The sequence below is a fragment of the Ips typographus genome, linkage group LG3 (assembly GCF_016097725.1).
Source record: "Ips typographus isolate SLU linkage group LG3, UJ_Ityp_2.0, whole genome shotgun sequence".
Classification (NCBI taxonomy): Eukaryota; Metazoa; Arthropoda; class Insecta; order Coleoptera; family Curculionidae; genus Ips; species Ips typographus.
The window spans coordinates 4,489,945-4,510,138 of record NC_138424.1 but is presented as its reverse complement, the minus strand read 5'-3'; the positions used below and the strand labels follow the sequence as shown (position 1 = coordinate 4,510,138).

The 20,194-nt window shown below is 34.9% G+C and overlaps 3 protein-coding genes and 1 long non-coding RNA gene across 6 annotated transcripts; 2 read left to right on the top strand and 2 right to left on the bottom strand.

Moving 5' to 3' along the window:
* Window positions 1-277: 277 nt before the first annotated feature.
* Br140 (bromodomain-containing protein 140) lies at window positions 278-15,671 on the top strand. 3 transcript variants are annotated; one of them, XM_081976711.1, is made up of 19 exons: window positions 282-500; window positions 568-755; window positions 2,393-2,466; window positions 2,522-2,735; window positions 2,794-2,875; window positions 3,017-3,198; window positions 3,885-4,042; window positions 4,096-4,262; window positions 4,321-4,653; window positions 6,519-6,619; window positions 6,672-6,849; window positions 6,896-7,228; window positions 7,286-7,436; window positions 7,491-7,607; window positions 7,657-7,756; window positions 7,816-7,924; window positions 9,029-9,260; window positions 12,967-13,145; window positions 15,350-15,671. In XM_081976711.1, the coding sequence occupies exons 1-19, from the start codon at window positions 369-371 to the stop codon at window positions 15,479-15,481; spliced, it is 3,162 nt and encodes a 1,053-aa protein (XP_081832837.1). In that variant the 5' UTR covers window positions 282-368; the 3' UTR covers window positions 15,482-15,671. The 3 variants fall into 3 exon arrangements, with proteins under 3 accessions (XP_081832838.1, XP_081832837.1, XP_081832836.1); XM_081976710.1 differs by having other exon boundaries at window positions 2,519-2,735; XM_081976712.1 differs by lacking the exons at window positions 12,967-13,145; window positions 15,350-15,671 and having other exon boundaries at window positions 278-500; window positions 2,519-2,735; window positions 9,037-9,217.
* LOC145727219 (uncharacterized) lies at window positions 11,488-12,829 on the bottom strand. The gene is made up of 2 exons (XM_081976718.1): window positions 12,244-12,829; window positions 11,488-12,007 (listed from the first exon to the last, which is right to left on the bottom strand). The coding sequence occupies exons 1-2, from the start codon at window positions 12,374-12,376 to the stop codon at window positions 11,679-11,681; spliced, it is 462 nt and encodes a 153-aa protein (XP_081832844.1). The 5' UTR covers window positions 12,377-12,829; the 3' UTR covers window positions 11,488-11,678.
* On the bottom strand, window positions 15,545-18,184 carry LOC145727217 (uncharacterized). Its single transcript, XM_081976716.1, has 4 exons — window positions 18,026-18,184; window positions 17,716-17,967; window positions 15,957-16,157; window positions 15,545-15,896 (listed from the first exon to the last, which is right to left on the bottom strand). The coding sequence occupies exons 1-4, from the start codon at window positions 18,093-18,095 to the stop codon at window positions 15,673-15,675; spliced, it is 747 nt and encodes a 248-aa protein (XP_081832842.1). The 5' UTR covers window positions 18,096-18,184; the 3' UTR covers window positions 15,545-15,672.
* LOC145727222 (uncharacterized) lies at window positions 18,078-19,915 on the top strand. The gene is made up of 2 exons (XR_014177810.1): window positions 18,078-18,349; window positions 18,407-19,915. It is a non-coding gene; the product is annotated as an uncharacterized LOC145727222 (long non-coding RNA).
* Window positions 19,916-20,194: the final 279 nt, after the last annotated feature.

Sequence of the window (20,194 nt, the reverse complement as noted above, 5' to 3'; positions counted from 1 at the left end):
ATTTGTTTACGTCACTAATAACGCAATAGCGACCCCAATACCTCAATGTTTAATTGATAATTTTGTGTATTTGTTAAAAAGCAAACACTTCCTGATCACGTATGACGTCAATAGTTTCCTATGCCACTTGAGGATCTATTTTCCTTCAATAATTCATTGGCGCGTCTCTGTCATCTGTCAGACTTTTGTTCACATAATTGTGTGTCTCTTTTTATACGTATGCGGGGCATGTAATAAAAAGAGACGTCCCGTTATTAGTGTCAAAACTGTCAACCGTCATTTCATAAATTAATTGTTTGTAAACAATTTCAATCAAAAAACAATTAAATTTTAAGACAATTTTGCTTAAATAGCAAAAAAAATTGAGAATGGGCGTGGATTTTGACATTCTAGAGCACTGTAAGAAAGCGAGAGCCGATCACGGTCCCCCATATAAGTGTCCGCTCGATAAGTGCGACAGGAGCTACAAAACCGTCTGTGGTTTACAGTACCATCTTAAAGTGAGTGCCGCCAGTTTAGAGCTTTTCTGCCTTACAATACTAAAACTAATCCGGTTTGCATTATTAGAATTATAATCACGAAAATCCTACCACCCCACAAATGCCTAGCACACCATCAGCTTCAAAGAATAAGAAAGGTAGGAAGAATCCTAAAATTGCTGCAACTCCCACTGTTGCGGCTACGGATCCTGAGCCTCTTACCTTTGAAGAAGCTCAGAAAATGGTTCAGTTTGAAGTTAATGGAATAGTTTGTCGGTGAGTTAACTATTAAACTACTCAATTATTTGAAAGGCAATCCAGAAAATGTAACCTCAAATTTACAACATTGGATCCACTTTTTTGGTTAAGTTAAATCATAAGAAAAATGTGATTATATATTCAAATATTAACTTAAGGTTGCAGTTATTAATTTTCTCATTTCAGTCATTTGAGTCACTTTTACCTTCCTGTAAATTTAAATTGAATTTTAAATTTAGTGTAATTTTATTTGGTACTCCAACAAGTATTAAATTGTGTGTGGTGTAAAGTTCCTTTTGCGCCAGTTTATAAAGTCAAAAACATTGTTCTAAAGTATCATTTTTAGTGACTCTGAATGATGTACCTATTGATTATTTGTTTGTTGATTATGTGGAATCCTCAGTTTATTATTCCTTACCCTTGTTAGTACTAAACCATCCTTGTGTTTTGGGCGGTTTTGGGTTCATTTATGGTTTTATTTATAGTTTCTTATTTTATTTAGATATATAAACTGTCACATCATTCCTTATTCAATTCTAAAAAGACTCAAAATGGAAAGCTATCTAAGAGCCCTTACTTTCACAAAATTAATTTTTTCCAAGTAGAGATAGAAAATTCTCAGAAATATGTTTTAAGAAACACTTTTATACACGTCACGTGACAGCTGTCAGAATTGTCAAACTCACTCACCAGTGACCTGAAAGTATAAAATGTCATAGATCTGTTTCTTTGAGGTTGCACTGTAAGTTGTGTTTACAGCTCTATGGAGCCAAGTTTGTCAGTTCTAACATTAAGGGAACATTATTTTATACTTTTCTTACGACACGTGACAGTTGTCATAACTGTCAAAACCCTTTCACCAGTGACCTGAAACTATAAAATTAGAAATAGTTTCTAGTTTGATGAATCACTCTGAAGGTTGTTCTTAAAGCACCATCAAGCCATATTTTACAGTTGGGATGTTAAGGAACACTTTAATACTTTGCTTGTGTCACGTGACAGCTGTCATAATTGTCAAACCTCACTCACCACTGACCTGAAAGTATAAAATGTCAAATAGAGGTGTTTCATTGAGGCATTTTACTGTAAGCTGTGTTTACAGCTTCATGGAGCCAAATTTCTCAGTTTTGACGTGGGATTTATTGAAGCGGTACATCTATTTTTGATTGGTTATTTCAAGTCACATCGGCGTGCTTTTTGACAGCTGTCAAGTGACGTAAAAAACCTTAAAGTGACTATTAATGTCACAACTGACTAAATTTCACTCTATGAAGCTATAAATACAACTTGCAATGCGATTTATCACAAAAATACAACTAATCTACGAACTCCATGTATTTAGAGCTGAGTTTTGACAGGACAGCTGTCAGATGACGTGAACATATCAAAGTGTCACTTGGTCGCCCAAATGTCAAATTTGGGGCTTTACTCCATTCAACCATTTCCATCCCATGGTTGTCAAACTGATTTTAAGTCATTGGAGATTTGATTTAAAATGTGACACATTTTTGGAAAACCGTTCAAACCATAATCGGTACTAATGTCTCGACTAATGTCTTTGATTGCCTAGAATGGGTTTTTAACATCTTTGGCTTCATTTTTGCCTTGTAGTTTTCTTTACAAAACTATATTTACAATTTTTTAACTTAATCTAGGTGGAACATTAATGACCCTTTAGAGGTGTTTTCCAAAGAGAAAACGCCTCCCCCTGAAACAGCAAAAACTGAGGGTAAATACATTCAAAATTATAGTAGTCATTGCTTCCTAAATGATATCTACAGTAGATGAATGCAAACCTCCAAATCAGCCAGAATCTACAGTAGAACTACCAAAAGCTAACTATAAAGAACTGGAAGACTATAATATATGTGATGCACCACCAAGGCCTAATGCTTATATTCGTTTTATTGAAAAAAGTACTGAAGAATTGGATGGGGAGGTTGAATATGATGTTGATGAAGAGGACACTGCTTGGTTGTCTATAATGAATGAAAGAAGGTAGAGTAGACTGTAAAGTTACTGGTCTAATGGTAGTTTATTGTATTTGCTCTCATAGAGAAGCTCAAGGATTATCACCAGTTAGTGTAGATTCCCTGGAACTTTTAATGGATAGACTAGAAAAGGAATCATATTTTCAGGTAATGTTGCGTGTGTATTTATATTTTTAATGACAGTTTATGGGATATTGGAAACTGTTGTTTTTACTCACTAATTGTAACTGATATTTACTTTACCTCTCTCTGCTGTATATTATGAGTAGCATTAAATTAATGATACAGGCTGCTGTAAACGGGCATTCCAACGGTGCTGTGGTTGACGATGACGCAGTTTGTTGTATTTGCATGGACGGTGAATGTCAAAACACGAACGTCATATTGTTTTGTGACATGTGCAACTTGGCAGTTCACCAAGATTGTTATGGCGTCCCTTATATACCTGAAGGGCAATGGCTGTGCAGAAGGTACTTGAGCTTTTTGACTTTTGTATACTATCAGTGTTGCCAGGTCTAGAGAAAATTCCCCACCTCTGGAGAATTCAAATCACATTTGGATATTTGAGAAAAACTTTTAAATTAAATGCGTTGTTGTGTTGTAAGCCAATCCATGACTATAAGTGGAATATCTTTGATAGTTCATACCATATGCATACCATATGACTTTTGACTCAGATGGTAACATATGGACTTATAGATAAAAAAAGTAATAGATGGCGCACCCATTACAATCAGTTAACATTCACATTAAATGGTTTTTAGAGCTCCATGGGCAGAAGTTTTGACAGATGTGAAGCTGTTTTCTTTGGAGCTAGTTTCATACGTAACAATGCCGCAAAATGTCAAACATCACTTTATTAAGCTATACAAGTAAAAAAAAATATGCTGAAAAGCAATACTGTTCTAAATTATTTTAAATACATTTTATAGGTTTATCAGTTGGATTCAGCCAGTTATGACTTCTAAAAATATATATGAAGTAATGAAGACACTAGAATTTAAGCAAAACTTCAAAATACCTAAAAAAAAAATAAATCTGAAAATTTTTTATTGAAATCTGGCAACTTTTTTAAAACAGTTTTGGCAAAACTTCATATCATTTAATGATTGGTAACTTTGTATACTATTTAGATCCAAATAAAATTTTCTTGCAGATGTTTGCAATCTCCCAGTAGAGCAGTTGATTGCGTTTTGTGTCCCAATCAGGGTGGAGCCTTTAAGCAAACTGACAGAGGCACTTGGGCTCATGTTGTTTGCGCTTTGTGGATTCCGGAAGTCCGTTTTGCTAACACCGTTTTTCTAGAGCCAATTGGTAACTTATTGCTAGTTTTAACTGAGTAGTGTTTGATGGTTATTTTCTTGCAGATTCCATTGAAACGATTCCAGCAGCACGCTGGCGTTTAAGTTGTTACGTTTGCAAGCAAAAAGGTGTTGGAGCTTGCATACAATGCCACCGAAACTCTTGTTATGCAGCTTTTCATGTTACTTGTGCTCAACAAGCTGGTTTGTATATGAGAATGGACGCTGTCAAGGTTTGACACTCTACAATGTCAATCAAGCGTCTGGATCTGATTTATAGGGTTTTAATAGGGTGGCGAGGTTGCTGGTCAACCAGTTTTAATTCAGAAAATTGCGTACTGCGACGCTCACGCTCCCAGTGAAGCTCAAACCGAAAACGGCGATCAAAAAAAGGAAGATTCTAGAAAGAAAATGATTCAAGCTCGCAAAGTGTTGGCCAAAAAACGAACTTCAGCTCCTGTAATTCTTATACCCACCATTCCGCCAGAACGGATTCAAGAAATTGCTTCTCTGGTTACCATTACTAAAAAGTCTCAATTTATTCAAAGGCTGATTGCTTACTGGACGTTGAAACGGCAGTATCGCAATGGGGTGCCTTTGTTAAGGCGATTACAGAGTGCTCAGGTGAGTTTTTATTATTATTTTCTCATCCAAACAACAAATATTTCAATTTAACTGTTCATGTAAGGTTAAGTGTGTTCATTTTACTTACCACAGATATAATTGAAGACCTAACTGAACTATTTTCTACGGAAAAACTATAAATGCTAGAAAATTTTACTAAGAGCTTTAAAAAAGGCATCAGATTAAAAAAAATATTATTCCAAGGATGAAATAAAAAGTACTGGCAGACTAAAAGATAAGTACAGACAACCAGCGCCTAATGTATTTTGGCGGCTTCAGTTGTAGGTAAACTCTAAGAGATGGCGCTAATACAGCTCGTCACTACAGACATAGTTGCCAACTTTTGCAGTATTTTCTATAATCCGCTTTCTTTTGTTATCCCATCTGAACTGCGTAAGAAAGCTTGATTTTTTTAAATAAATTTGAGTTAAATTACTCGTATTTTGAAAACTAAACAAGATAAGAATTTCTGGTTTGCGGTATCGATAATAAAGATTCTATTTATTTTAAAAGTCACAGGACTCTTTTTTAACGTCAAAACAGATCCTGAAGGTCACGTGACTCTTTTAAGATTAAAAATAGAATTTATAATGTCACATGACAGTTTTAAATGTCATTTGAAGGATCACATAATCGTTTTTCAGTTTGAACTGATATTTTTAAAGACACGTGACCCTCTTACAGTGCATATGGCCACGTGACAATTTTCAATTATTTTAACGTCAAAACGAAATCCTAAAGGTCGCGTGACTGTTTTAGATGTCAAAGTATTATTTGAAGAGTCATCTGACTCCTTATAATGTGCAAATAGTCACGTGACGATTTTCAAAAATAAAATATATTTTTAAAGGTCACGTGACTCTTTTTTAATGTCAAACCGAAATCCTGAAGGTCATGTGACTGTAATTAGCGAAATAATGTTTAAAGGGTCACGTGACCGTTTTTTACTTTGAACTGATATTTTTTTAATTACGTGATTCCTATTTATTAAAAATATTATTTGAAGAGTCACGTGACTCTTTTTGCAGTTTATAAAGTCGCATGGCGATTTTCAATACGCAAATTTTATTTTTAAAGGTCACGTGACTTATTTAATGCCAAAACGGAACCTTGAAGATCATGTGACTGTAAATGTCAAAATAATATTTGACGGGTCACGTGACTATTTTTAATAATTAAATTTAATAATTTTAGAGATTACGTGACCGTTTTTTAGTTTTAAACTCTAAATCTCGTGACTCATTTTAAGGTACAAATGGTCACGTGACTGTTTTAAGATTAAACATGGAATTCATAATGTATTAAGTATAAAATAACCCCCCTTGATGAATATTAAAAATAAACTAATAACAAATAACTAAACTAAAAATACAACGAAATGAAACACAATAATTAAAGAAAACACACACAAAAAATGTGATTTGTCAACTAGACAACGCCGCATTAAAACTGATATTTTCCAACAGTCAAAAGATCGGAAATGCTGCGTCTGGCTTTAAAATTACCCGAATATGCGTTTAGTAATGCCATCTTACGTTGCTTACTTAAATTAATTTTCAGTCCTATTGCCACTGTTTGTCCATACATATCATTTAGTCTATGGTACTGGTAATTTTTAAACCAAGACACTGATGAACTTGCCAAAGCCAGATGGATGTGGTTATTTCACTAATATAAAACATTAACCTTTCTTAGAGACAAATTCAGAGAAAAATAAACCCATCAAAACGTTCTTCAAATATTTCCGAAAATAGATCTTTCAATTTAAAGAATTTCACACTGTATTTATGGACGATCAACAATTCAATTTGAATTAACACTAATTACTCAACATTATCGACACTTTATTATTCCATCAAACACAGGGCGGTACTAGGGATTCAAACACCATTAACGTGGACACCATCGAATTGTGCAGGCAGCTAAAGTACTGGCAATGTTTACGCCAAGACTTGGAAAGAGCCAGGTAATCAAAACAAATTAAAAAAATTGCATTTTTGACGGTACATTTCATCCAGATTACTATGCGAGTTGGTACGAAAACGTGAAAAAATGAAACTAGAATATACCAGAACGTGCGAAAAAGTGTTGCATGTGAAGTTAAAGCCTCTGGAAGCTAGTTTGGGAAAGGTGCTTGATTTGATCGAATCGAAGGACACCAACGAAATTTTTATCGAACCAGTTGATTTAGAAGAAGTGAGTTTGTGAAGCGTTATTTCCGAATTATGCATAGTTACTTTAGGTTCCGGACTACACTACAGTTGTAACAGAACCCATGGACTTAAGCACAATGCGCCAGAAGCTAAAGGACGGTCTGTATCCAGATTTATCATCGATGGAAAAGGATTTTGACCTGATGATTTCGAACTGCTTGGCTTACAACAACAAAGACACAGTATTTTATAAAGCGGGTGTTAAAATGCGTGACCAATGCGGAGCTATTTTTCGGCAAGCGAAGAAAGAGCTGGAAAGTGCTGGATTGTTAAAGGTTGACAAGGAAGGACCTAAAAATTCCGGTACTGGAGGAGACGAGGCGCTAGCTTCGGACATTGACAAAGAGTTAGAGAGTTTGCAAGTGAGTTACTTTGTAAACCTTGAGTTTTAATTTATTTATTTAACGGTGATTGTACAGGGGAAAAGTGGGCGTGATGTAATATCCAAACTGGAGGATTTACTAACCAAGAGTCAGACTTTAAAGCATGGTTTAGCCAGGGCTAAACGCGTTAAAGCGGTGCGCAGTGAGCTGAACAAAGTCAGGCGACTGTCTAAGTCTATAACACAAGGTAAGTTCTAACTTCCAAACCTTGATAGTGTTAAAACACGCATTACAACTACAGAAAAAACGGAAGCAGATTCACAACTTACGGAGAGTCAAGAATCAGAAGTGGAAGTGATTGAAACCGGGGATTCTCAGACTAAAAACGACACAGATGAGGCAGAAAAAAAATCTGAGGGTAAAACCTACGCAAAATGTGCAACAAATCTTAATGTTTGTTCTTACAGGAAGCAAGCGAAATAGTAAAAAAGGACAGGGGGTCGATAAAAAAGAAGAAGAGAAAGAGACAACCGAGTCTGAAATTTCAAATACTTCGACTCCTTTAAGGTGGGTTAAACTTGTTTTTTTAAGTGCTAGTTTTATCTCCTTGAAATATACAATGTTAGAAAGAAGAAAGGTAGAGCCGCCAAAGAAACTAAACAATCGGGCACTGTTCCAAAAACAATGGATCCAAGCAACCTCACCAAAACTGCTGAAGTACCTGACAGCTTTAAAGTGAGTATTATTACATAACTTTTACATGTAAAATTTCATCAGTTGAAGAGCATTCACGCAAAGGTCAATAAGTTGAAAACCGGCAGAGATCGATTCCGGTGTTGTTCTAGTCTTCATAATTCTTACTTTTGAGCCATTCTACGTCTGTTAGGACTACATTGGACGCTTAATTTGACTCGTTCTTGGTCAATCTGTGCCAAATTGTATTCTTCCTTCTCAAAACCGACAAAGATCGTTTCCGCTGTTATTCTAGTCTGCATAATTGTTACTTTTGAGCCATTCTACGTCTGTTGGGACTACATTGAACGCTTAATTTGGCTCGTTCGTGGTCAATCTATGCCAAATTGTATTATTCCTTCTCAAAACCGACAAAGATCGTTTCCGCTGTTATTCTAGTCTGCATAATTGTTACTTTTGAGCCATTCTACGTCTGTTGGGACTGCATTGAACGCTTAATTTGGCTCGTTCGTGGTCAATCTATGCCAAATTGTATTATTCCTTCTCAAAACCGGCAGACATCGTTTCCCGTGTTATTCTAGTCTGCATAATTGTTACTTTTGAGCCATTCTACGTCTGTTGGGACTACATTGAACGCTTAATTTGGCTCGTTCGTGGTCAATCTATGCCAAATTGTATTATTCCTTCTCAAAACCGGCAGACATCGTTTCCCGTGTTATTCTAGTCTGCATAATTGTTACTTTTGAGCCATTCTACGTCTGTTGGGACTACATTGAACGCTTAATTTGGCTCGTTCGTTGTCAATCTCTGCCTAATTGTTTTCTTTCGTCTCAAAACCAGCAAAGATCGTTTCCGGTGTTGTTCTCGTCTGTTGGGACTTTATTGGTCGCTGAATTGGGTTTGTTTGTGATCTGGTGGGTTTTGATTGAATTACTCAGCTTTACTTTTAGTTTTATTTATGATATATTGAGGAACGGTCTAGTTGTACTGGAGTTAAGATAGTGAAACGACGTCTTTCTCAAAAATCTCTAATTTGTACTTATTAACTTTTGTGTGAATGCTTCTCAGTTCGTAATTGCACGTGTCAACAAGTGATTATAATAATAATCGATGTTAAAATCTCGCTTCTGATAAGTCAATGCCCAGATTTACAGGGCGGGGAAACAAACGACGGACGAGGAAAAAAGTGACAGCGACAATTCGCTGTCAACCTGCTACTCGCACGATCCCAGCGAAATATCAAGCGAAGAAGAGGACAGCGACACGGCCGTCGAAAGCGGGACAGAGAAAGTGCTTCAACCTTTACAGCTGGTGTGGGCCAAGTGTCGAGGATATCCATGGTATCCGGCCTTGATTATCGATCCCAAAATGCCGAAAGGTGAGTTGATGTAATTTATTTTTAATTTAACGTTTTATGGGGGAAATGGTGATTAGGTTAGGTTACTGTTTGAATTATGTTAATTTGTTGCATCTTAATGCAGTAATCCATTAGATCATGGAGAAGTTTCTAACATTTTCAACTTTTATAGCAAAATAAGCCACTGTGTATGATTTAAACTATGTACTGACTCTAATTAAATCATTTTTAATAACTTGTGTGTCAACGGTGTGGAATCCAGGATTCAAGTGTTTCTGTTGAATTCTGAATAACTTAATTGCCATGCTGTCAAATACTCTAAAAGTGTAAATATTGGTATTATAAGGAAAAGCAAATTCACCCATCGCCCGACCAATGAAAATGCATTTATGCAATTATTTCAGATTTATAAACTCCGACTGTAACATTATTCCGTTTGTAGTTGCGATTTGTGTATATTTACAAAAGAAACACTGACTAAAGTTTTGACAAAAACACTAAACAGGTCGGCAAGTTTTTTTCCCAGACTGCATGTACGAATATGTAATATCACAGATAATATATGGAAGAAGTAGTATTTTTTGTATTCTGCGTACACAAAATATTCTAATAGCATTTACAGTAGAGCGCTTTCGGATTTCTCCATCATCACTACTATAAATCTAAAACGCCATGACTTAAACACATGATTAATACCTAATTATTCTAACTTAGGTCGACTTTTGTTATAATTATGCGAGAATCTCGACAGAAAGCAAAAACGGGTCAAAAGATCACATACTTCCAGAGAAAAGATGGCTAATCAGATAACTGAAAGACAATCTTGTCGTCAAGCTAACACCGACAACTATGTACTAAGATTTGTAGTAATGTACAATTTTTTGTACCACTATGCTCACGTTTATGAAGAGTTTGCATCAAGACAAGACAAACAACAAACAAAATTGCATCAAACTGGTTCAGATTTTAACGAAGTTGACTCCTCAGCTTTTGGAAGATATTCTAGAATATGTTTTAGAAAAAGCCTATATTTTAGAAGGTTCTATTAGGTGGTTTTGGATCGTTCCGCCTAGAACTATATGACGTGTTTAATGTAGAAAATTCTGCCTGACTTAGAGGGTCACGTGACAACTATCAAAATAATTGTTATGAAGCTGTGCTACTTTAAAGCTACCAGAAAACTGCCCTAAAAGACAGTTTTGACGTTTATGACAGCTGTTACGTTACACTTAAATATCATTTACTTAACAGTGACGTACCAATGCGAAAATAATTGTCAAGCAGCTAAATACCACGTCTTGTCGCGAATACTGTAAGAAAACTGTTCTAAAATGTGATTCTTACAGATTAAGTGAGACAGAACCGTCACAAGATACTAGAACATCATTTAGTTAGACAGTAAAGTGTCAACTGTCAAATTAGGAATCTATGAAACACGCCTTGTGTCAAACACTCCAAGAAAACTGCACTAAAGGGGTCTCGATTAAGCAAACTTTGACAGTTTAGAAGTTAATGACAGTTGTCTAGAACACTATTTACTCAGACAGGCAGGTGACAATTGTCAAAATACCTAATTGTCGTAAAACTAAATACATTTAGCAGTCATAGTATAGAACAGTTTGTAAATTGTTCTGTACTGTGATTTTCATAGCTTTACGTCCATACTGGGTAAAGTTAGACAGATTTGACGTCTATGACAGCTGTCACGGGATACTAGAACACCATTTCTTTAGACATTTACGTGTCAACTGTCAAATTAAGCATCATACAACTCTAAAACACATTTTGTATCTAACGCTGCAACACTGCTCCATACTGTGACTTTTTGAACTTCATACCCAGACTGGTCAAAGTTTGTCACTTTTTACGTTTATGACAGCTGTCACGAGATACTAGAACACTTTTTCCGTAGACATTTACGTGATGAAATGAAGCGCTAAAACACATTTTGTGTCTAAGGCTGCAAGGAAACGCTTTTGTACTGTGATTTTAGAGTTTGTCAGTTTTTATGTGTTATGGCAGTTGTCACTTGAAACTAGAACTCTATTTGCCTAGACAGTGACCTGTTAACTGTCAAAATACGGTTCGTGGAGCTGTAAAACATGTGTCGAACAGTATAAGAGAACTATATTGATTGTAGAGATTTGTCTCATCATAGACGAGAGCTACAAGTTATATTTCCAGAAATCTGTAATACATTGTTAATAAAATTCTAAAAGTTTGTAGGTTTCAATGAAAATAAGGCGGATTTCAATATAAGTCTTTAGTGCTCATTATTAATAGAATAGAAAACATACATTAGTTTTAATATATCCTAAGTAGATATACAATTAAATCTACTACCTTAACTATTATGGTCAAACATACTGACCTGAGATCCTTACTCCATAAACTCTGTGAGTATTGTGTTAAACGTAACACATTCTCCGGTCTTTAAACTTAATAATAGTGATCACGATAATAGTTCCCTTCTCTAATTGGAACAACCGTTTTTTCCACTCTACCATTTTTCAAACCGTCGATTATGGGCATCCACACGTAGAACGTGGCAAACCAAAAGGCGACTGCCACCATAGCGAAATAAATGGTGTACAGGGTGTATAATTGGGTGCGGTTGTTGTTTTTGACTTTTATTCCTCGAGTTGACCGTGTTAATTTCAACCTTTCAATCTCGGTGGATTGGTGTATATCATCTTCGAGAAGTACTACAGTTTCTTCATTTTGTACGGATCCTGAACGTTTGGCTTCTTTGACAGCTGTGCGCGGATCTAAAATTAATTTGTTTCATTTCTCAACATGCATTAGGTATTGACCTTTTTTATATTTGTTCAAATTTCTCTTAAATCTGGCATGATTTAGGTACCTTACTTTCTGTAATGTCAGTGGTTTTCTTAGACACTAAACACAATTTTTTTAGTATACAAAAACTCTCATTTTTACTTTTTAGTAAGTTTTGAATTAAAATATCTGTACTTGTGATAACGTTAAGTCTAGTAATACTTACGGGGCACGAGATCTAAATCCTCAAAACTATTGCCATAACTCAAGTTGTTTCCAACAACAATATTTGTCGGTTTTCCCACTTCCTGCCGTAATTCTTCCATTGCATTCACAGTTAACGAATCATTGTCGTGCATGTTTTTTTCTTAAAACTCACTCACACCTAAGTAATAACTGTAGCGAAACTTTATAATTGCACTGGTCGAACTCGTTGGTTATTAGTGAACTAGATAAGAACGGCTAATCGCTCATCAATAACAATAATAATTATAATTTGTAAAGCCATTTTCCTCAGATAATGTCCCAGGCCACAATAAATAGTATCAGTTTTATGGTCTCCAATTCCAATGAGAATTTATTGGTTGTCGGAATTTTAGTCATTCACTGTTAGCTCGATTGATGATTGTTTGTGTTCAGAGGAAATAAGGTGCAACAAATGGTTAATAAATGCCAGTATAATCCGGTTAATCACCAAGTTATCTCTGACAAATAACGCGTTTGAGTTTGGTATTTAAGTTTTACGATATTTCCTCAATCTGATCTAAACGTCTAAATCAATAATGTGACTTCGCTTGTCATTTGACTGGGATATTTAAAGCACCCTCATTGATTGTTTTCTGATGATTTATTCCACTTTTAGGTATTTTAGTTGGTCTTGTTTAAAATCCTATTTATAATAGACATAATTATGGCTTGGTAAAAGAAATATTCGGACTTTTTTCTTTAGGGTTTTCCTACAAGGGTATTCCGCTTCCGACGCCACCTCAAGAAGTAATGGACCTGTCGAGCAAAGCGACCGAACACGTGTACTTAGTGTTATTTTTCGACGCGAAGAGAACTTGGCAATGGCTGCCAGCTGAGAAATTAGAGCTGATGGGCGTCGATACTGAGAAAGATGAGGAAAAAGTATGCTTTTTTAAGTTAAGACAGTATAAATTGTTTTTTCCACCATTTTTAACAGTTCAAAGTGTTTCAAATGCTAATATTTCAATTATTTTACCGAAAAAATTATTGGTTTAACGGTCATGATATCCAAAAAAAGCCAGTATTCGTACGACACTTTACTGCAAGTAGCTCAGATAAAATTAAAACGTTTTAAACACATTTCATTTGAATACTTGATACAGAGCAAGCCATTGTAATTGACTAGAAAAAGACAACAGCAATGACAGAGTGGTCGGCAAAAATGCGGGCGGTATAAGTCTTTTTGTGACAAGTGTGTTGTGTGTTCTCTGTTCAGTGACTTCTGACTGCGTCACATTCCTTATCTCATTTCATTAGACGAAGATGGAATAAAAATGTGTGTTTGCAACAGCTATATTGTCAGTTTGACGGTTCAAACAATGTCAGATTATTTTGACGTTTTTATCAATTTCGTAAATAAACAGCGTTTTATACAGCGAAAAGGATTAATCTGCTTATCAACACTTTTCATAGACTATTACCAGATCAACATTATTACCACTAAAAAAATGTTTTCAGTATCAGTTTTTGTTTAATAACGCTCTGTTTGTTTGCAACTGATGTCACATTTTAAAGAGGATGCTTAAAGCGTTTCGAAATTGAACTTACAAGTAAATAAAGCTGAAAAGTCTTTAAAAACGAACTAGCGAAATGGACGTTCCAAGGGTATTCCAAACTTTGATTGGTTGGTCATATACTATGGCGTCTGCAGAGTTTTAAACTTATACGTTCCAAGAACCAGAGACCTCTAGGGCTAGTTTGAAAGTGCGAGAAGCTTTTACAAGTGTTTTAAACCTTCTCAGAGTTGTTTTAAATTGTCTCTAGAACCGTTTTGACTGTGCCAAATTTTCTAAATGGTACTCAGAACTTTCTGAAAAGCTCCAGAGCCCTTTACAGCGGTCTGAAACTTTCCCGGAACTGTTTTAAATTTTGCCAGAGTACTCCAATACCATTTTGAGAGTACTATAAACCTTTAAATGCTATTGAGAACCTTTTAAAAAGCTCTAGATGCCTCTACAAGTGCCTTAAACTTTTCCAGAATTGTTTTAAGTTCGGTAGTGCTCTAAATGCTGTTTAGAACCTTCTAAAAGGTGCCTTAGGCCTTTACACACTGTTTTATATTGTCAGAGGCCTGTAGGATAATTTTGAATCTGCCAAAGACATGTAAGAGAGCTAGTGACAACCTTCTAAAAAATGTCAGGGGCCTCTACAAGTTTCTTAAATCATCCCATAATTGTTTTAAATTGCCAGAGGCCTCTAGGAGCATTTTGAAAGTTCCATCAAAATGCTCCAGTTCCATAGACCTCTACATGCTATTGAGAACTTTCTAAAAAGTGGCAGAGGTTTTACAAGTGTCTTAAGCCTTCTCAGAGTTGTTTTAAATTGTCAGTGGCCCCTAGGACCGTTTTGAATGTGCCAAAAACCTCTAAATGCTACTGAAAACTCTTTTTTGAAAAGTGTCAGAGCTTTTTTACAACTGTCTTAAACTTACTCAGAATTGTTTTATATCGCCAGAGGCCTCTAGGAGCATTTTGAAAGTTCCAGAAACCTCTAAACGGTACTGACAACTTTCTGAAAAGTGCTAGAGGCCTTTACAAGTGTCCTAAACCTTCCAAAAGATGCTTTTGGAACAGCATTTGGTTGAGCGTTAAATTGCGCAACTTTGCCCCAATTTAATCTTGCTCGTATCTCTTATGGTTTCTGAGATCCCAATAGTGAGGCTCGTGTTTGAATTACCCTGTATATATCACGTCATGACATTTTCTAGCTCTGACGTTTGCCTCTTTATTGCATTACACCTTCCAAACATGGTTATTTCATTGTTACGTCATCCTTTGGCATTACATACTTAATTCATTCTGAAGTTCTGAAATGTCTAAATGGGTCCTTGATTAGTAATTTGGCAAATCTGGTTAAATTGCCTTATGTTCTAGTCAGCTACTTAGAGCTGTAGTAAGTGTTACGAAAATACGGGATGTGAAATAGTCCCGGTGAAGTATTCCTTTTTCCCTCTAATAACCTTTGCAGTTCAAATCATAATTTTGTTTTTTTTTTAAGAATGATAACAGTAAAAGACTCATGTGACATTTTTCGTAAATTTGACAATAATTATTTTAGGTACTTAAATTGTGTATTATATTTTATAGGCAAACGAGCCCCGAAAACAATCAGACCGCAAGGCGGTCCGAAAAGCTTACGAAAACGCCCTAAACTTCATCAAACAGGTAAATGAGGCGGATATGGAAGAAAAATCCAAGGACCAACACCCAAAACTCTGATCTTTGCTCCAATTACGACCACCGAAGCTTTTGCAGACTTAATTTTGGATAGGGAGAGATATATTTTTACACTGACAGGTAATTTATTTGATACTGTACTCGCTTAAGATGAAATCTTAACTGCTGACCGTTATCACACCTAGAGCCCTATTGGCATTTTGTTGTATATATAGCTGAAGGCTAAAATATGTTCAGTGTTTTTTTTCTGAGTGTTTCCTTTTCTGCTTCTTATCTTCCCACGACTGAAACCCATATCCAAAATCTGGTTGCTGGTCAAAATAGGGTGGGAAATCATAATTATTGTAAATTTGATGTGGTCTTTTGTCTTCTTCAGTTGCGGTGGGCACGTAAATTATTTCTATGGGTTTATCCTCGCCTGGCACGTAATTATCCCAGCCCTGATCTCCATCGGGTTCTGGATAACAACAACATAAACTAATAATCGAAAAGAATCTGGTTTTGTGTCAGGAAATACCTTCAGGTTCTTCAGTTTGGCTACCACCGGGTCCATAATAGGGATCCGAACAAATAACGTAACATCCGTCCAGTCTTACACGATTTTGTAGTTGTTTGTGTTGTCTGAATAGTTTTTGTTTGGCTGCTTTGTTGATAAACGCCATTCTTTTTTTAAAAGTGTGAGTTTGGCCGTTCTTCTTGTGATGTCGAGTATGCCTACCTAAAAGTTGGAAATATGCGTCAAATATTTCATATACTGTGTGTCCCAAATTTATTGTACAGGTTCAAAAGTGAGTTTGAAGCTGGCGTTTGATTCCGAATTCTGATGCAACAGTTAGTTGTATTTTTGGTTGAAACTCTTCTGAACATTAGTCTTTGAATTGTTCAGCCGATTGCATATAAAAATACTATTAAATTCTACGTAAAAATGACGTCACGAGGCACATCCCGTTGTCTAGAATTCCTACTCAGCGACCGTTCCGATTTTAATACTGTTACTTCATTGTCAATTCTTTGTTGTTTTGAATCTTAACCTTTGTTTTATATTTGAATCATTATAGTAATGTTTATAATATATTTTCTTATTAAAAAGAAATTACAAAGCGTCCCCAAAATGAGTGAAGAAGGATTTGTAATAATCTCAATCTAATAATTTGTTAGCGGTTTAATCGTTAAAAATTGCTGATGTTGATAATTACCTACCACTTATGAGACAAAGAAGTCTGTATTTAAAAAAGTCCTGAGTAAATTCAAAGTGTCCTAAACCTTATAAAATTTGTTTATTATAGGCAGAAGTTTCTAAATACTATGCAACACTTCCTAAATATTGTCAGAGGGCTCTACAAGTGTCGTAACCTTAGAAAAAATGCTTAAAATGGCCAGAAAGTTCCTAAATCGTTAATTTCTGATTTTTTTTTAAATGGTCAGAGGCCTTCACAAATGTCCTAAACCTTAGAACAATCATTTATAATGGCCATGGGCCTCTAAATACTATCAAAACCCTCCTAAAAATTGTCAAAGGACTCTAAAGCCAGAGACTTCTAAATATCTTCGACAATCTCTTAAAATATGTGAGAGGTCTTTATGAGAGTCCTAACCTTAAAGTTTTTTTTATAAAATGGACAGAAGCCTCTAAATACTATTGAAAACGTCCTAAAAAAATTTGTCAGAAGACTCTACTATGTCCTAAACCTTAGAAAAATCGTTTATAATGGCTAGACGCACCTCTAAATACTGTTGAAAACCTTCTTTACACTTTCGAAGATTCTAAAAAGTTTATTATAAATTTGAGCTATTTACATATTCTATCTGAAAAACTTGTCTTTATTTAAGGTCTTTAATTAATGTTCCCTGGTGGAACTTGTGCATTCTGACACCATTTAGTATTGACAAACCATTTTCTCTTCAATAATAATTGAGCTAAACAAGCAAAAGAGGAATTAATAATCACAACCGCTAAACGCAGCTGAATTGAAACGTGCCTCGTGACGTGATACGGCACTTAGACCGAAATTCGTCGTTTTCATTCGTATTCATTGTCAGAAATAGAAAAATCTTTGCAGAACCGTTGTTTTTTGACATTTTCATCATCTAGTTCATCGTAGTCTGCTAGGGAAAGGCTTTTAATCCCCTTAAGCTGTCTTAATAATCATAACCTCAATATATTCGAGGACTAGGTTTGCCTAGGTTTGAATAATATCAAAACCTAGGCAAATTTCGACTCAAGCAGTTAATGAACCTACTTTCTATTAGTTTTTTAAATGAATTAAAAAAAATACCGTGACGTCTTTCAGTAGAGTTTTCAGAACCGGTACTTTCAGTACTTTCTTCAGATTCTTCTGTTGTTGTTGCTTGTAAAGTTGTGATTTTGGGAGTTTTGGTTGTCGTGGTAGGCACACTCCAGTGACCTGAAGTGCAGTTTCGCAGAAAATTCGATGGTAACTGTAATACCGGCTGTCCAGGACAAATCAAGTCACATTTCTGGTCTTCCGCTCTAACATGTCGAACATTTCCGTGTTTTTTCGTCTGACCTATTGTAACACAGTTTCTTATAAGTTGCCCAGGCACTTATAACCGGTTCAAACTTACTTGGCACTACAACAGTGCTTACTAAGACACTGAATGAAACGAGCAGGAGGAACCTGCCAATCCCGTCCATATTTTAGGAATTACTGGAGGGTTAAGAGGTTTTTTGCGATTTTTAAACGATACAAGCGTGTGTAAGTTTTTGCTATCGCGGAAAATGTAAGGAATTTTTGAAAATTCTTGTTTTAATGCAGTTGGCGAAAAAAACCTTGAAGTGATAAAATCGTTGAAATGTTTATTACGCTTTTGTGAGTGTTTATGAAAGTGGTAAGGCGTCCATGGCATGATGATTTGAAGGTTTTTTAAAATTCAATCCGTAAATCCAGGGTTAGATAATGTGTTTTTCCTTTGCTTTACAATTAAACTTTTGAATGATTTTTTTAGACTACTTCAGGAGCATTTGGACAGTTTAAAAAGCTTATTGAAGGTTCTGGACTGCTTTAGAGGCATTTGGAAACTCTTAATCGGTTCTAGAAATTGCTTTAAAAGCATGGAAGCTTTTGAACTGTTTTGAAATCTTTTGAGAACTGCTAGACTGGTTCAAAAGCATTTGGAAGTTTTTAAACTGTTTCTTCTAAACACTGTTTTGGAGCTTCCATAGTGTTTTAATTAAAATGTTTCTGGATTACTTCAGGAGCAATTGAAAATTTTTTGGACAGTTTAAAGAGCATGTTGAAGGTTCAGGACAATTATTAGTTTACAATACTTTATTTACATATCTATTTAGTTTATCTAGCAGACAATGACAAATACTTATCCTACCAAAATATGTGTGGTTTTACATTATGTACAGGGTATCCGGATTTAGAGTGTTTTGACAGGAAAACCCCATTTCCCGGCTAGATAGGAAAAAACTAGTATACATGTCTAGAGGTCGATTTTTGAGAGAAGATTAATGGTAAAAACCGTATTTCGATATCTTGTCAGTTTGAGGCGCTGGATGGCGTTTTTCAAATTTCGCCCATTTTGAAAACTCCTCAAAACTTCTTTGTTTATTAAAATATCTAAGTGAAACAAAAACATTTTTAAGGCAATTTCTTGATGTGATTCCAGTGGCGTGCTTGGTTTTTTGCTAATGTCTTCCGTTTTCTCAAAAATTTACTTAACTTTATTATTTTAAATTGAAATGACAGTTGGCTATAACTTTAAAAAAGTATGTCTATCGGTAATCTTAAAAATAACTAAGATATTACAGTTTTTTGTTTTTATTCAAGTTGGCTTTGACATCAGCTGTCAAAAGTGACGGTTATTTTTTTCTCGTTTCTATAACAACACTTGAATGATAAAAATTACTGCGTTTTTAACTTTTGAGTCAAAATTTTATTTTTTTTTATTTCTTTTATTTTTAATTATTTTCTACTATTAATTTAAAAATTAGAACTTTGGTCGTTAGTTACTTTAATGTGTGTGAAAATCGAGGTAAAAAAAAGTAATTGTTATTGCGTCTATATCTGTTACTCATTGCAAATTAACTTCATATTTCAGTACTTACATCGTAGTAAATGTTCAAAAATAGACATTCTTTTAAAGTGAGAATTAGAGAGACAAGATATCAAAATACGGTTTTTGCCATTAATCTTTTTTCAGAAATTGAGTTCTAGACATGTATACTAGTTTTATCTTATCTAGCTGGGAAATGGGGTTTTCCTGTCAAAAATTTGGAATGGAAGTAAGAGGTTTTTGCTCAAATAGTCGATTTTCATAGTTGGGATGATTCAATATTTTTTTTTTAAACAGTAAAATATAAGTAAATCGATAAAACTATATGCATAAAATTAAAAGTTAACGAGTAGTTAATAATACTCTTGTTTTCTAAATTTACTTATGTTATTCATTAATGACTCAATTTTTACATCTGTTTTTTTGTTTATTATAACCTTATTTAGTATTGAAGCTTGTTTCGATAGTAATCAAAACAGTCTGTTTTTGAAACCCACCAGAACTCTCTAATTATTAGTTATAACAGTTTTCCACAAAAAAAGTAACATTTGCACTTTATAAAAATAGAAAAATGTTTAACATGTCGGCCGTAAGAATATAAAATGTATCACCCAAATCTCGGAGGCAAATGACGATAAAACTTTTGTTAAAACTATTACTTTTAGTTAGGAAATTATATTAAGCGAATATTAAAATTGAATCTCCTTTTTTTTACGGAAACGGGATAAGTTT